The 18,221-nt window shown below is 37.7% G+C and overlaps 1 protein-coding gene across 1 annotated transcript; it reads left to right on the top strand.

The window, feature by feature from the left end:
- Positions 1–396: 396 nt before the first annotated feature.
- On the top strand, positions 397–17,688 carry LOC117399350 (A-kinase anchor protein 7-like). Its single transcript, XM_033998447.3, has 7 exons — positions 397–640; positions 3,011–3,103; positions 3,457–3,605; positions 10,176–10,312; positions 10,911–11,068; positions 14,192–14,304; positions 16,304–17,688. Exons 1-7 carry the CDS (start codon positions 541–543, stop codon positions 16,772–16,774), a joined length of 1,221 nt encoding a protein of 406 aa, XP_033854338.3. The 5' UTR covers positions 397–540; the 3' UTR covers positions 16,775–17,688.
- The last annotated feature ends 533 nt before the right edge of the window (positions 17,689–18,221 follow it).

Raw genomic sequence — 18,221 nt, forward strand, 5'->3', positions numbered from 1 at the left:
GATTAAACCATCATTATTTAGTAGATCGTTTAAAAACATTATTATTACAGACATTTAGCAGACGAATAATGACGCTTATTACAAGCTGCGCACGCATGACTGCACGACTGGAGGATCCAGGCTACAGAGATACCCCTCTCCTCTGGCTATTGGACGCACCCAGGTTTTCCATAATTGTATCAGACGGTCAATGTGTTAAAATCAATCTTGCATGGTCTTGTTTAGCGTTACAATTTCAGCATGGGATGAATGCATACCGGTAACGATAGTGTTCTGTCTTTGGAATGTTAATTGTGGTGTTCTGAGCGATGTAGGCAGAAGCAATGCCGCTTCCTTGTCAACATGTAGAAATTACAGCCTTTTTTTTATTTATTTTTTATTTTTTTTTTTACATATTTAAATGTAACGAATGCTTGTGAAAAGGCACCTAGCCTAATTGACATATTAACATAAATCTAAAACGATTACTCAACGTGCAAATTACATGCTATTTAATAAATTAGGAGAAAAAGAAAAACAGAACACGAAAAATAATTGAAAATGTCTGTTGTGGATGCAGCGATTGAGCCCTTTGAAGGAAAGGAACATAGAGACGTTAACCCAAACAATCTGAATAATTCTGCAAATGACCAAACATATGGTAAGCCTAAGTAGAACCAAAAAAAGTACCGTAACTAAGCAGTGATTCGATCAGTATAGGGTGACATGTCGGGTATAAGTACGTGTGCCTTTACAAAACAAATATTTCACAAAGTTCGGACGAAGAGTAAATTCCCCGTGAAGATTGATGCCTTCCTGTTTGGACTAATGCCAGTGTTTGGTTTTAATAATTACTTGGATACCCAGTATGAATCTCCTATATCCTTGCTTTATGTTATTGTTTAGAACTATAACAACCTTAATAAAATAATATCCAGCACGGTTTTTCTTTTTTTTTTTTTTTACTGCAGTACTTTAAGTGATGTCTTTGTATTTGACGTACGCTTTCCAAATAACATTTTCTTGTAGTTGCAAATATAAAGCCCCCAGTCTACTAACATAATGGCTTCTTCGACTTGTAATGAAATTACCTATCCTATGCTGCCAACGTTTAGTTCATGCCTTTTCAGTGTGTGATTATTTGGTATGATAGTGGCATGGCATTTATTTGTGGGTGTTGACTCATTCTAGCACTTCTGATTTGGAACAACCCCTGTTGAAAAGTATATTGCCTATTTAGGAGGATAGGATGGTGGCTATTTATTTAGAAGGTTCTTTGGGTGAAATACATTTCACTAAAGTATAAGTCAGATGGATGAAACATGCTGATGGCTGCATAGTATACCTAGGAATTTCTTTAAAAACTGAATTAGAGACCTGCATAGGGATTGCCAGAGTATTCCAGTTGGGTCATTCCACACCAAATGAACTACATTTTGGAATCTTTTCCCTCCTCCCTGTCTCATTCTTTTGATGTTGCATCTGTGAATAATCAGGCTCCTGCTAAATCTACTCTATGCAGCTGTTTCTGTAGGTCAATGATTTAGCTGTTGTAAGAGAAACAGGAAATCATAAAGGCAAAGCAGTTTTCTTTAACCAGTTCATAGAACGTTTAGCCTAGCCTTGTTGATGCTCACATTGCTGGCACATGGTGATTTATTTTATTATATTAATAAAATAAAATGGATGACCTGCTGTAGAAATACCTTTTTGTGTTGCCATAGGGATCAGTATCCTTAAGAATTGGATACAAATACAATTTTGCCAAACTGTATACAATAGTGTACATGGTTTAGCTGATAATTCATTGTAGTTTATATGTGAATTATTTTCTGTATTGATGCATGTCAACCTACAAAATACCATTAGTGATTGTACACATTTTCTTAATTTCTGTGCTATTTTAAAGAAACATATTTAAGTAGAATGATACATTTTACAATTCTCATTGTTTTCCAGACTTAGAAAAAACATGCGTTTATGACGTATTAAAAGCACACACGTATCTGCTAACCCTTTTAAGGGGATGCAATATCTGGCCTGACGTCAACTTTGGGGTTTCCTATTACCTTGTCTTCATTGTTGTATGATAATCTGGATAAACTATCGAGAAGGTGATAACTACAGTGGTTCAGGAGTTCTTCCACATACAATGTGGCATTCGTATTGCCATCATTGCACCTTTTTCTACATTTGTCTCCATCGTATTACCAATAGATACAATGTTGACACATTATTAGACTAAAAGAGCAGTTCTCTGTGTATAGTGAGTATCAAGAAGAGCTATTGAATACTTTGCAAGACATGACCTCACAAACATGGGCCCCGTTTCGGTGCTTGTTTTCATCCATCATGGGTCCCCCCCTCACTATAGGCCCACAACTTCAAAAATACAGAGAATTGAGAGCTACTATATTTGTGATTCTTCCTAAAACACTTTCAGGTACATACATATGTGATATCAAGGTCCATTTGATGTGGAATGATCCAACTTGGATTTTATTTATTTATTGATAATGAAGAGCTTTAAATAACTGCATGTCATGTGACTTTTTTTCAGTTCATAATTGATTGCTTTGAGAGCTAGGGGGTCGCTTTGATCAACCTACAGTGTACCCCACCAGGATAAGCTACAGCTGGATTTTACTGGAGCGTTTTTACAGCACTGAAATCCCTCTGGGTTGCATGTGTGGATGGTTATCCAGAGTGGCTTTAAACCAGTGGGGTACAAGTTGAAAACATCATTTATTATTATTATTATTATTATTATTATTTATTTCTTAGCAGACGCCCTTATCCAGGGCGACTTAGTCATAAACAAAAATACAAACATCAACCCCTTGGTCCATAAAGGAATATTTAAACGGTAAGTACTTGGGCCTGTTCCACACAAACACAATGGCAGATGGAATTCCTCTCAACCATAAACCAAATGGGAAAAGAAGCCATGGGGCTTCACTAAATGAATGTAGAGAAGTTTCTTTCTACTGTAGTGCTGCCCTGTTTTATGTGGTTTTGATTTATCTTGCAGGTGAGAACTTGCGAGATTTTACTGAGCTCTTCACCGAGGAGCTTGCAGAACTGCCATTTAGTTTTGTTGATGACATTGCGGATATTCTTGAAAGTAAGAGGAATTTATTTATTTTCTACCAGAAAAAAGTAATTGCTCATAATTTTTTTGCTTGTAGGATGGCACGCACAATACTAGGATTCAGAATGAGTCTTATCGTTTTGATTCCTTGGCTCTAACTGTTACTGGTCACCATCCATGCATTTATTTTTTGTTGTGATTATCTGCACTGGCATTTAAGGTCTTCTGTTATCATAATTATGTAAATATATACAACAGGTTAGACAAGTTCTGTTTGGGGTGGGATCTGTAAATACAGTTAATCACCTCAGAAATGAGGCACAGAAATGCTTTTCAAATATAAACCAACATACTCAAACCCACTCCTCCATCCTCATTACTTTCAGTCAAACCCAAGAAGAATTCAGCGCCCCGTGGTAGAAAGAGGTGGCGTGGTAGGAGGCGCAACAGGACCCAGGCCACCAAAGAACAGACTAACAACTCGCCCAAACAAAGGCCCAATTACTTTGTTTCTATTCCAATAACTAACAAACAGGTATTTACAAATGTAAAAGAATAGTTTGAATTAACTTATGGCTTCACTTGATCTAAGTTAGTGTAGTTTTTTATAAAGGGGTGGTGTAAATGAGAAAAAATCACTTGCATAATTATGTATTTTTATTAGGATTACTACTGTGCAATCAAGACGTTAATGGCATATTAAATGGTATTTTTGGAACAATGGAAAGATATGGCCTGATGGCATATTGAATTTAACAATTCAGTGTTTTGTCACTGCATTGTGTAGTGTGCATTTCCAGAGATGCTGCAGAGTCTCTATGGTTACAGGATGTAAAGAAATACTGAAGCTGCAATCACCTTTATTTGAAAGGAATGATAGTTCCTCACACCAAGTTACAGTGATTACAATGTGAGAACTGCCAGTGATGGCTATCTATACAGCATGGGTAGCGCTATACATAAGAAATAGCCTTGAAGCCCAGGTGTTAAATCAGGACAAAGAAAACAATGCAGAATCAATATGGGTCAGAATAATGGACACAAATTCAAAGGGCATAATAATAGGAGCATGCTATAGACCGCCAAATTCAGACGCTGAGCAAAATAATCTGTTGTACAATGACATTCGAAATGCGTGTAGAAAAGGAGAAGCCATACTAATGGGGGATTTCAACTTCCCCCATATAAAATGGGAAAACCCAATGGGGGCACGACGGACGAAATTGAAATGGTGGAAATGACAAATGACTGCTTCCTAACGCAATTTGTCAAGGCACCGACTAGAGGGGTGGCATGCCTTGATTTAGTCTTTTCAAATAATGAAGACAGAATAACTAAAACAGAGGTCAGAGAGCCATTGGCAAACTCAGACCACAACATGGTCTCATTTGAAATATTTTTTTAAAACCCCAAAAGTAATGACTAAAGCTAAGGTTTACAATTTTAGAAAAGCAAACTACGAAGGTATGAAACAGAGACTAATAGAAGTAGATTGGAGTAAAATAGAGAAAACATCCACAGAAAAAGGGTGGCTGTTTTTTAAAAATGTAGTACTAGAGGCACAAAACAATTACATCCCAAAAGTAGACAAATCTAAATCTAAAACAAAATTGCCAAAATGGTTTAATAGATCAATTAAAAAAAATATTCAGCGAAAAAAGGCACTTTACAGAGCGTTTAAAAGGGACCAAAAACAAAGTACACAGAAAGAGTACTTGGAACTGCAAACACAAGTCAAAAAGGAAGTTAGAAAGGCCAAGAGAGAGAGAGAAATCAATATTGCTAAGGGGGCTAAAACCAATTCCAAAATGTTTTTCCAATATTATAACAGCAAGAGAACATTCAAAGAGGTGGTTAAATGTCTAAGAGACACAAATGGCAAAATTAAGAAAAAAAAATAGCAAATATATTAAATGATTACTTTTCACAGGTTTTTACAAAGGAGGACACGGACAACATGCCCCACATGTCGACCTGTTCCTATCCAATTTTAAATAACTTTAGCATAACAGAGGCAGAAGTGTTAAAGGGACTAGGAGCTCTTAAAATAAACAAATCCCCTGGGCCGGATGAGATCCTCCCAATAGTACTCAAAGAAATGAAAGAAGTTATTTACAAACCGCTAACCAAGATCATGCAACAGTCTCTTGACACAGGGGTTGTACCAACAGACTGGAAAATAGCAAACGTAATACCAATCCACAAAAAGGGAGACAAAACCGAACCAGGTAACTACAGACCAATAAGCCTGACTTCTATTATATGTAAACTTATGGAAACTATAAGAAGATCCAAAATGGAAAATTACCTATATGGTAACAATATCCTGGGAGACAGCCAGCATGGTTTTAGGAAAGGGAGATCATGTCTAACTGACCTACTTGACTTTTTTGAGGATGCAACATTGAAAATGGATAACTGCAAAGCATACGACATGGTTTATTTAGATTTCCAGAAAGCTTTTGACAAAGTCCCGCATAAAAGATTAATTCTCAAACTGAACGCAGTAGGGATTCAAGGAAATGCATGCACATGGATTAGGGAGTGGTTAACAGGTAGAAAACAGAAAGTACTGATTAGAGGAGAAACCTCGAAATGGAGTGAAATTTGCAGACGACACAAAAATAGGAGGAGTGGCAGACACTGTTGAAGCAGCAAAGGTCATTCAAAATGATCTAGACAGCATTCAGAACTGGGCAGACACATGGCAAATGAAATTTAATAGAGAAAAGTGTAAAGTATTGCATGCGGGCAATAAAAATGTGCATTATAAATATCATATGGGAGATAGTGAAATTGAAGAAGGGAACTATGAAAAAGACCTAGGAGTTTATGTTGACTCAGAAATGTCTTCATCTAGACAATGTGGGGAAGCTATAAAAAAGGCCAACAAGAAGCTCGGATATATTGTGAGAAGTGTTGAATTTAAATCAAGGGAAGTAATGTTAAAACTCTACAATGCATTAGTAAGACTTCACCTAGAATATTGTGTTCAGTTCTGGTCACCTCGTTACAAAAAGGATATTGCTGCTCTAGAAAGAGTGCAAAGAAGAGCAACCAGAATTATCCCGGGTTTAAAAGGCATGTCGTATGCAGACAGGCTAAAAGAATTGAATCTATTCAGTCTTGAACAAAGAAGACTACGCGGCGATCTGATTCAAACATTCAAAATCCTAAAAAGGTATAGACAATATCAACCCGGGGGACTTCTTTGACTTGAAAAAAGAAAAAAGGACCAGGGGTCACAAATGGAGATTAGATAAAGGGGCATTCAGAACCGAAAATAGGAGGCACTTTTTTACACAGAGAATTGTGAGGGTCTGGAACCAACTCCCCAGTAATGTTGTTGAAGCTGACACCCTGGGATCCTTCAAGAAGCTGCTTGATGAGATTCTGGGATCAATAAGCTACTAACAACCAAACGAGCAAGATGGGCTGAATGGCCTCCTCTCGTTTGTAAACTTTCTTATGTTCTTATGTTCTTATGATAGTTTACGTGTTTTCAGAGTATTGGAGCAGAAAAAGTAAATCAAGCAAAAGTACCATTCCACATTTAATTTGTAGTTCCCAACACTCTTAGGTGAAATGTTGAAAAAAGTAAATACCTGTCATACAGTAAGAGAAATAAGTCACCAAAGGAAGGTAATGTCCATATCCTCTTTCTTCCAACATATTTTTTTGCAGATTTTTGCAGACCCCAGGCACTTTAATCTATGCATATGTATATTACATATACAGTGTGATGCACAAAAGAAACGCAACACTCAGGTCTAATGGATTTAATCAAATATTTTAAACAGAGATATCAAACAAAATCACAGAAAATGTGAACAAAAATACAGATCAAAGAATAAGTTTTCAGTATAAAAAGTGACACACTCAAAATGAAAACATTACAAAGTTAGTATCGGGTATGACCTAACTGAACATTAAAACAGGCCTGGCAGCGTTGATGCATGGACCTGATCAGCCTCTGGATAGACTACTGTGGGATGTTCTGCTGCTCTTCCTGTGCAGCTGCAGCCAGTTGTTGAAGGTTGGCTGGTCACGGTTGCTCCACCGGTTGACTTGAACAACACAACAGTCAGCATAATGGTCTTGGGCTGGTGTGGTGACCCTCTGCCTTCCAGGACGTGGCCTGTCCCTCACAGCTGGTTTCCTGTTTTCTCTGGACTAGTCTGCTGATTGTTGAAGCAGAACATCTCATTCTCCAGGCAACTTCTCTCACAGACAGACTGCCTTCAATCATGCCGATAGCAACCAGGCAATCTTGATCACTCAAGCGGGGCGTGGTCGTATCTTTCACTGTTCTTGCGTTAATTAAAATCATATTTTTGAATGGCTATTTATACAGATTCTTAATCAACTCATTTAGGCAATTTTAACAAACACTGAGCACCTGGCATTTTTATGAAATCACATGACTTGAGCTCAGTATTTTGTTATCCCAAGGAACAATACTACTCAAACAATCAACAAACCTATCTGCTCACTATTTAAAATGCAAATAACATTATGTATGTGCCCAATGAGCTATTGAAGTAAAACTTAGACTGTTGTGTTTTCATTGTGCACCAGTATGTGTGTGTGTTTATATATATATATATATATATATATATATATATATATATATATATATATATATATATATATATATAGTACTGTGCAAAAGTTTTAGGCAGGTGTGAAAAAATGCTGTAAAGTAAGAATGCTTTCAAAAATAGACATGTTAATAGTTTATATTTATCAATTAACAAAATGCAAAGTGAGTGAACAGAAGAAAAATCTACATCAAATCAATATTTGGTGTGACCACCCTTTGCCTTCAAAACAGCATCAATTCTTCTAGGTACACTTGCACACAGTTTTTGAAGGAACTCGGCAGGTAGGTTGGCCCAAACATCTGGGAGAACTAACCACAGTTCTTCTGTGGATTTAGGCAGCCTCAGTTGCTTCTCTCTCTTCATGTAATCCCAGACAGACTCAATGATGTTGAGATCAGGGCTCTGTGGGGGCCATACCATCACTTCCAGGACTCCTTGTTCTTTACGCTGAAGATAGTTCTTAATGACTTTCGCTGTATGTTTGGGGTCGTTGTCATGCTGCAGAATAAATTTGGGGCCAATCAGATGCCTCCCTGATGGTATTGCATGATGGATAAGTATCTGCCTGTACTTCTCAGCATTGAGGAGACCATTAATTCTGACCAAATCCCCAACTCCATTTGCAGAAATGCAGCCCCAAACTTGCAAGGAACCTCCACCATGCTTCACTGTTGCCTGCAGACACTCATTTGTGTACCGCTCTCCAGCCCTTCGGCGAACAAACTGCCTTCTGCTACAGCCAAATATTTCAAATTTTGACTCATCAGTCCAGAGCACCTGCTGCCATTTTTCTACACCCCAGTTCCTGTGTTTTCGTGCATAGTTGAGTTGCTTGGCCTTGTTTCCACGTCGGAGGTATGGCTTTTTGGCTGCAAGTCTTCCATGAAGGCCACTTCTGACCAGACTTCTCCGGATAGTAGATGGGTGTACCAGGGTCCCACTGTTTTCTGCCAATTCTGAGCTGATGGCACTGCTGGACATCTTCCGATTGTGAACGGAAGTAAGCATGATGTGTCTTTCATCTGCTGCAGTAAGTTTCCTTGGCCGACCACTGTGTCTACGGTCCTCAACGTTGCCCGTTTCTTTGTGCTTCTTCAAAAGAGCTTGGACAGCACATCTGGAAACCCCTGTCTGCCTTGAAATTTCTGCCTGGGAGAGACCTTGCTGATGCAGTATAACTACCTTGTGTCTTGTTGCTGTGCTCAGTCTTGCCATGGTGTATGACTTTTGACAGTAAACTGTCTTCAGCAACCTCACCTTGTTAGCTGAGTTTGGCTGTTCCTCACCCAGTTTTTTTTCCTCCTACACAGCTGTTTCTGTTTCAGTTAATGATTGTGTTTCAACCTACATATTGAATTGATGATCATTAGCACCTGTTTGGTATAATTGTTTAATCATACACCTGACTATATGCCTACAAAATCCCTGACTTTGTGCAAGTGTACCTAGAAGAATTGATGCTGTTTTGAAGGCAAAGGGTGGTCACGCCAAATATGGATTTGATTTAGATTTTTCTTCTGTTCACTCACTTTGCATTTAGTTAATTGATAAATATAATCTATTAACATGTCTATTTTTGAAAGCATTCTTACTTTACAGCATTTTTTCACACCTGCCTAAAACTTTTGCACAGTACTGTGTGTGTGTGTGTATATATATGGCAGGATTTGAACCCTAACTAGTCATCCTTTCACTCCGACTACATAACCGCTACGCTACACAGATTCACATCTTAACCCTTTCAACAGACTAGGCTACTATTTACATTTACCCTATCCAAACGGCAATACATTGCCTCAATGTAGGTTGAACAATTTTGCTATTCCCGTAATGTGTGTGTGCTATAAAGTAAATAAAAAAGAAGTGATATCTGAAACAAAAACACATTGGAAATGTGAAAAAACACCAAGTTACCAAAACTGCCCAGTCATTTAAAGTAGAGATATCAAAAACACAAGCCAAGTTTGAAGAAACCATTGGGGCAACCTTGCCCAGCACAAAGCAAATAGGCACAACTGTAAAACCGACTAACTTGGCTTGTGTTTTTCATGAGTTTGATCCGCGTTTATTGTGTCTGGAAAAATACAAGCTAAGTTAGTAGAAACAATTGGGGCAACCTTGGCCCCCACCGCTTTTACAGTTGTGCCTGTTTGCTTGTTGCTGGGCAAGGTTGCCGCAATGGTTTCTTGAAACTTGGCTTGTGTTTTTGAAATCTCTACTTTAAATGGCTGGGCACTTTTGGTAACTTGGCGTTTTTTCACATTTCCAATGTGTTTTATATATATTCAGGGTGAAGAATTCTCACAAGCGCTTTGTGATGGTGGTCAACTATGAAATCCGCTATATAAAATCAGGATCGATTGACTAGGACAAATCCAAATTGTATTGCTGTTTGCCATTTCTATGGCTGATAAATGAGTTCCACTTTAATTTAGCTTTGTGTAACAAAGCCATCTCCCAATCCTTTGTGTTCTAGTAATGGTCTGTACTGTGTGTTTTAGTTATTGGATAAAATAGGAGATGTCCAGAAGAGCCTTGTGAAAAAAGAGAAGCAGCTTCAAAGGGCACTAATCCCTTTGGAGAAGCTGCATTTAACAGTCATTGTAGCTACCCTGAGGACTAACGAAGCAGTACAGAGGTAGGTGTTAAAAAGACAAATACATTATTTTCCTTTAAGTAATCCTGCACATGCCAAAAATATTGATACTCTCCAAAAGCTTCCTGTCTGACATTTGGTCACTGTGAAATAAATGCATCTCTCAAAGACCGCTGCCCACTTAGTCTTGAGCACTTGCATAGTAATAACTACTCTCCACGCAAACTGAGCACTTAAATAGTGCAGTATGTGAAATAAAGCTTTAGAGCTTTAGTTATTGATTAATCTGTTGTTTCTGATTCAACAAACAATTTGATGATGATAAACTGAAAGCAACATGGTTTAGGCCTGAAATATCACAGGTATCTTGCCTAATGTATTCCTATTGAAAAGAGCCAATTCCTATAACAAAAAGCCATTTATTGGCCTGAAAACCGATTCAGGGTCCTCACTAAAAAACATTATTTTAATGAGAGGAAGGAATTGTTTTGGAAATCTTTTTTTAAATGTTTCTTGCGTATCCCAGGGGTGACAGGAACTCAGGCTGGTATCGACTGACTGTTTGAAGCAAATTTAAATTGGCAGCTGAAAGTGCATCGCGTTCATTGCTGATAACGACTGTTCTGCTGTTCTTTTGCAGGGCAGTGGACGCTTTACAGCAGTGCAGAAGAAAAGTTGATGAAATCTTGCAGGGCAGATTACCCAAGATGATATTTCATGGGATTGTTCAGTTTAACAATAAAGTGTGTTATGTCAAAATGACAGCGGACGAGCAGCCAACACTACATCAAGTGGCTGGTCAGTAAATCTGCAGTGTTGATACAGGAAGCTAGAAAATGCCGGAAACTGCATCTTTTTATGACAGTAGTCTTGGGCTCGGGGGAAGTTTGCTGTAATGAGGCTATAAAATGTTCTTTTAATATGCCCAATTACAGTGGCTCTCAAAAGTATGCACCCCCCTTGGACTTTTCCACATTTTATTGTGTTACAACATGGAATCAAAATGGATTTAATTAGGAGTTTTTGCCACTGATCAACACAAGAAAAGTCCATAATGTCAAAGTGAAAAATAAAATCTACAAATTGTTCTAAATTAATTACAAATACAAAACAGAAAATAATTGATTGTATAAGTATTCACCCCCTTGAGTTAATATTTGGTAGAGGCACCTTTGGCAGCAATTATAGCCATGAGTCTATTTGGATAAGTCTCTACCAGCTTTGCACATCTGGACACTGCAATTTTTGCCCTTTCTTCTTTGCAAAATTGCTCAAGCTCCGTCAAGTTGGATGGGGACCTTTGGTGAACAGCAATGTTCAACTCTTTCCACATATTCTCAATTGGATTGAGGTCCGGGCTTTGACTGGGCCGCTCCAGGACATTGACCTTTTTGTTTTTAAACCACTCCAGTGTGGCTTTGGCTGTATGTTTGGGGTCATTGTCCTGCTGGAAGATGAATCTTCTCCCAAGTCCCAGGTCTCTTGCAGGCTTCAGCAGGTTTTCCTCCAGGATTTCTCTGTACTTTGCTGCATCCATTTTGCCCTCTATCTTCACAAGCTTTCCAGGCCCTGATGCAGAGAAGCATCCCCATAGCATGATGCTGCCACCACCATGCTTCACGGTAGGGATGGTGTTCTCAGGATGATGTGCGGTGTTAGGCTTGTGCCAAACATAGCGCTTAGCATTGAGGCCAAAAAGCTCTATTTTGGTCTCATCAGACCATAGAATCTTCTTCCTCTTGGTCTCGGAGTCTCTCACATGCCTTCTGGCAAACTCTAGCCGAGATTTGATGTGAGTTTTTTTTCAACAATGGCTTTCTTTTTGCCACTTTCCCATAAAGGCCAGTTTTGTGAAGCACCTGGGCTATTGTTGCCGTATGCACAGTGTCTCCCAGTTCAGCCGTGGAACACTGTAACTCCTTTAGAGTTGCCATAGGCCTCTTGGTGTCCTCCCTGACTAGTGCCCTCCTCGCCCAGATACTCAGTTTTTGAGGACGGCCTGTTCTAGACAGATTCTCTCCATTTCTTAATAATGGACTTTACTGTGCTCCGGGGGATATTCAATGCCTTGGAAATGTTCTTATATCCTACCCCTGATTGGTGCTTTTGAAGAACCTTATTCCGGATTTGCTTTGAATGTTCCTTTGTCTTCATGATGTAGTTTTTGTTATGAAATGTACTAACCAACTGTGGTACCTCCCAGAGACAGGTGTATTTAACCTGAAATCATGTGAAACACCTTAATTGCACACAGGTGGACTCCATTCAACTAATTATGTGACTTCTAAAGACAATTGGTTGCACCAGAGCTTATTTAGGTGTATCATAGCAAAGGGGGTGCTTATGCAATCAATTATTTTCTGTTTTATATTTGTAATTACTTTAGAACAATTTGTAGATTTTATTTTTCACTTTGACATTATGGACTTTTTTGGTGTTGATCAGTGGCAAAAACTCCTAATTAAATCAATTTTGATTCCATGTTGTAACACAATAAAATGTGGAAAAGTCCAAAGGGGGGTGAATACTTTTGAGAGCCACTGTATACAAAAACAGGCCTGTTCTTTTTGTTGCCTGGCATCCAGATTTGTTTTGTTACATCATACAATACATTCATCTGATAATACTGTGTTTTGGTACAGAAGGATATATATAATATAATATGCCGGGGTAAACGCTAGAGTCTTTTAATAAATTACTGGTTTTATTGCACTACATGTGAATCTGATGGTTAGCTAAGAGGTGTTGGAGTTGAAGCTAGGCTGCACTTCCATTTAGCTTTACAGGCAGATAGAGCTGGCATGCACATGTAGCAATAACGTCAGTGATTCAGGCCATTGTAGTTCGGCACTGAGGTGTCATTTATTTATTTATTTATTTATTTATTTGCCCGAATAAGTGAAAACTCTTGCCAACCCCGCTTACTGTACATTTAGGAGTACCACTGAATAGTCACCCACTTGAATAGTAAAGTGACAGTTGACCACAGAAACTGCAAGTCAGTTTATCGCATATCATGTGATTTATGAATTAACTGAAGCGTTCATTTTCAGATGGTTGGAAGTGCAGTTGTGGTTGCAACCTATTAATAAATAAATGTCATTTTAGAACATTAATAAATAGCTTTAGCAGTTTTAAAATACTACGCACAAATGGCAAAGTGTTTACGAAGCAGTATGTTCACAATGTTGTTTGAGCCGAACCCAGAATGTAGAAGATGAAATCTTGAAAAGCTAGATATTGAGGGAGATTATCACTAGCTGAGCCTGCCTCATATACTGATAGTAGTAATATTTGCAGGGGCCTCCAACCCTGGTACTGGAGAGCTACAGGGTCTTCTGTTTTTCCCTTCAACCAAGCTCCCAATTACGTAATTGAACCAATTATTAATTTAATTGGACATGTGTTCCAGCTCTTAAGCTATTGATAATATAAAGACACCTATAAAACCTGCAGGATGGGGGCCCTCCAGGACCAGGCTTGGAGACCCTTGTATTAGAGACACAATTCTGTTTATTATACCGATGTTCCCATTGATTCAGAAAAAAGCCTTTAGATAAATATACAGTAAACTGGAATTCAAACTATTAGGCATATTTATCTTACCTGCATTCAGAATGTCACAATAATCGTTTGGATTACAGTGTGATTGCAAAAATGAGAATAATCTTGAGTGAATGCTTTTTTAATCTGAATAGGTCATCTTGGAAGACAGGTGATTTTTAAAAATAAATGATTAAATAAATCTTAAACCTGTTTTTGAATTACTGCAAAGTTTGATATATATTTGGGGCAACTTATTTTCAGGTTGGACAAAATTGTATCCAGTGGTTTACAAAATGGTATCTAACTGAGAAAGCAACTACATCTCTGTGGCATGTTGCTAAACTCTAAATTCAGCTTTTTTGTATGTTTTACTAGAGGCCATAAAGACAAGTTTTGAGAATGTGGATGTTGATATCACAGGAAGCAAAGAGTTTAAGCCTCACCTGACTATTCTGAAGCTCTCAAAAGCACCGGCACTGAGAAGAATGGTAAATATAAAATAAAACACAATTGGAGATGAAGTTGAATAGAAACAAAATATTGTACCGTAATATACTGGATAGGCCAAGATTAGGCACAGTTTCTTAGTAGAAGTAAGGGCCAGCACAATCTAGTGATCGGCCACTTTGGGTCAAGTTTCCTTTTGTTTTGATGGCACTTACTAATATAGACAATAGGGCCGGTTTCACTTACGTTACACGTCTGACAGCTAGAACTGAAGAGCAGCACCTAAACTCTTCATATCAATAGCTCTGTAACACAGACTCAAATCAAAATGACAATAGAAAAACAGTATTATTGCAAACCATAATAAAAACAAAACAGTAAAGAAAACTGAAAAATGCAATACCTACCTTTTTAACATAAATGGCTCTCAGACTTGTTCCAGTAGTTCAGCACTAGGTGGTGTTGCTTGCATTGCTTCAGTAAAAAAAAGTTTTACAATTCTGCCATCTAGTGGTTGAAACTAAAGCTGTTGTAAGTAAATGAGATCCATAGAAATCGGAACATTTCTCTGCCTATAGAGGAGAAAAAGATATCCTAGTTACCAGATACGGATTAAATGATGCGTTCGTAACTTGGGAAGCTCATGTTCCAGGCTTACATGAAAATCAAGTTTCTGTAGTCTAGTGAAGAAGTATGACAGCTAAGATTTTACTGTGGGATTATTGGAGCTCTGTAACTTTAACCATACAGCCTACTACAATAGTGACACAACTGGAAACATGCTTTTTAATTGTATTTTTAAAATTACAATTCAGTTACTACTCTTTTATTCAACCATATATATATATATATATATATATATATATATATATATATATATATAATATATATATAATATTGTAGATGAGCCCTGTAGGTTCATGTTTAACCATGTTTTTGGAGTCTTCGGTATGTGTTATCATAATTGAATGGAGCATAGAGTGAAATAAAAACAAAATTGGTGCCTAGCAGAAAGCTCTTGGCTGAAGATTACAAACCACCTTTAACATTCCTTGATCATTTCTCAATCGGAATGAAAGCCTGTAATTTTTTGGCTACAAAAAATATTGTAACTATTGCCTTCAGATCTTCAAATGATCTTCTATTTGAGCAATTGAGGTACCTCAAGGTCATACAAGTGTATTTGTTCAGATTGATTGCTGCAATTTAACCTTGACATTTGTATGTGGGTGTTCTGTATACTTATCGGGGGATTTAGATTAAAATGTACTTGATACTTGTGGTGTAGTATAAACACAGAACAGAGTTTCTTAGATTACAAAACGTGTAAATGTATTCTACTTTTAAATATATCATTGTTGTATAACATCTTTTTTTTTTTTTCTGGGATTCAAAACGTTCCCAGAGCCATAACATTTTTATATATTTTTTGCATAATATTTAATTCTTTAAAAATCTGATCATTCAATGAATTTATAATTGGATGACTTGCAAAGTAAATGTCAGTCAATTAGCTGCACTGGGTTTCAGTGAAATAAATACATGAGGGTTTTTTATAATTTTTATTAAGCAACACTGAGAGTGCTGGACACAAGTCTTTCTTTAACAGAATTTTTTTAGAGAACCTGTACTGTATTGAAATAAAGTCCCAAACCCCTTGATTTAAGACTAAACATTTAAAGTTTCAATACATGATTTGAGGATTATAACACTTAATGCACACCTCCTGAATATCACAGATTTGTGGTGCAGTGTATTTAATAGAATCAACTATAAACTGATCTTGGTGTACAGTACTCAACATCATCAAACCGCCACACTATTTGGAGAGAGCCCAGGATTGAAAAGTAGAGGGTGTTCAGGTCAGCGTTGTGGTGGGTTAGCAGGTGTCCGTCTGTCTGCCTGCCTGGTCCTCCTTACTGTAACAGTTTCATTGCCTTTCAGGAGAACTAAAAAATGTTTAATGGATATCTTTACAAACCAACTTGTCAAATTCTGTTAACAGTTTAAAAAAATGCTCTTTACTTGCATCCCATTTAGAGGCTGAAGAAGATTCTGTATGAAGAATATGAAGATGCCGCTTTTGGCACTGAGCTGTTCACTCGTATTGATCTCTGTTCAATGCACAAGAAGCAAGCCTCTGGTTACTACCACTGTGTAAGCTCAATACTGCTGGCTTCCTGTAATGGAGAAACTCGGGAGGTAGATTCAGGGTCAAAAGAGAGTGCTTCAGTCTCAACAGCAGTCCCCTCCACTGGTGAAATGGATTCCAAAAATGCTTTGGACCAGTGTTTACAATCTGTGGGTGATTATTCTGCCAATGAGTCATCTATCAAGCAAGCTGTGGATTGTAGAGATACTGCTGATCACATGAGCAAAACTGACAAGATGGACAGTTTGCCTGGAGCCACTGGTAACAAAAATGACAAGATCAGTTTAGACCCTGCAGAGGTCTACTGCAAAGAAGACGCCTCTGCAAGGAAGGTCACTGATGAAGGAAATAAACAGTGAGAACGTTTTTAGACTAACAGCCAAGGAAAGAGGAATCGTGTCCAAGTTTCTGAATCAAATTAAAATTAATATTTTGTTTATTATGCACTGTAGAAGTGGGAGTGTGTTGACACCAAAAAAAGCAAATGCTTCTGTGGTTCTTGAAACGGATCTTCTTGCAGCCATGGCTAGAGAAATAAAAGATGCCCTAGAGAAATAAAAGATGCCCTAGAGAAATAAAAGATGCCCTAGAGAAATAAAAGATGCCCTAGCTACGTATCTGAATACAGTGACTGATTTCCAGATGGAACTCGCTGACTTCAGACTTGGACTGGGAGTTATCTGCATCTGGATTATACCAATGAAGTGAAAAGAGAGGGGAGGGGGAGTGTGTTGAGGTCGCATATTTAAGAAGTCATTCTAGGCTGGGATGTTTTAAGTTAACCTGTTAAGTACCATGGTCCTCATTTGAGAACAGGCTGCTTTGTACATTTTGGAACATCTACCTGTTGATGATAAACCCCATTTTCTATGTGTTGAGCTTCATAGCCGGTGTTAAATTTCACTGGTCTGATTATGGCCATGTCTAACTTGACTGTCCTCAAAATAGGACGCAGCAATTTGTAGCCAAACTGAAGGATTTTATTGTTTTTCCTGTGAAGAAATATTGATTTAGAATGTATGAAATTACTAAATACAGATTGTGTTCTGATTTTTTTTTTTTTTTTTTTTTTTTTCCCCAGAGAAATTAATTTGGTACGTAATGGGTTAATGTAGCAGAGCAAGGTACAAAATGTGTCTAGTGCCATTGTAGTTCCTGTTGTATGAAGGTGTGTGGGTTTTTTTTTTTTAAGATCTTTGACAGCTTGTTGAGTGTTTCTGTTGTCTGAGATTTATATTTTCAGTTGCCAAAAATAAAGGATAGTTCACTACAATCTTCATTTAAGTGCCATAATTATTCATGTCATTAACCTTATGCATTATTTATTGAGTGTGATCCAAGACAAAACCCATCCAGAAGACGGGGGTAAAAGAAAGCAATCACAATCGCTGGGTTGAGATGCACATGAAAATCGACTCTACAATCTTGACTCTGTGACGTTGTCAGCGCGACACACACTGTAAATTTGGACTACTGCAGCACTAGGACCACCGCGGTTACTCGTACCTACAACCGCTGGTACATTTTAAACACTGAAAGACAAACTATCAGATACAACTCAAAAGTTTTATTCAAGCACATCCCATCAAACATCTGCACAGCCGAAACGCCGTATTTAAATGAACAATTAAACATAAAAGGGTTTATTTTCTAATTTACCACATATACAGCACTACTTTAAAAAATGAAAAACTATTAATAAAATAAACAGAAACTAGTGTGTAAACAAGTATCTGCACATACAAAACTGTAAAAACAAAAGTAGTTTTTAATCTAAAAAACGAAAGTACCTGTGACATGATTTAT

This window comes from Acipenser ruthenus, chromosome 4 (assembly GCF_902713425.1).
Source record: "Acipenser ruthenus chromosome 4, fAciRut3.2 maternal haplotype, whole genome shotgun sequence".
NCBI classification, from domain to species: Eukaryota; Metazoa; Chordata; class Actinopteri; order Acipenseriformes; family Acipenseridae; genus Acipenser; species Acipenser ruthenus.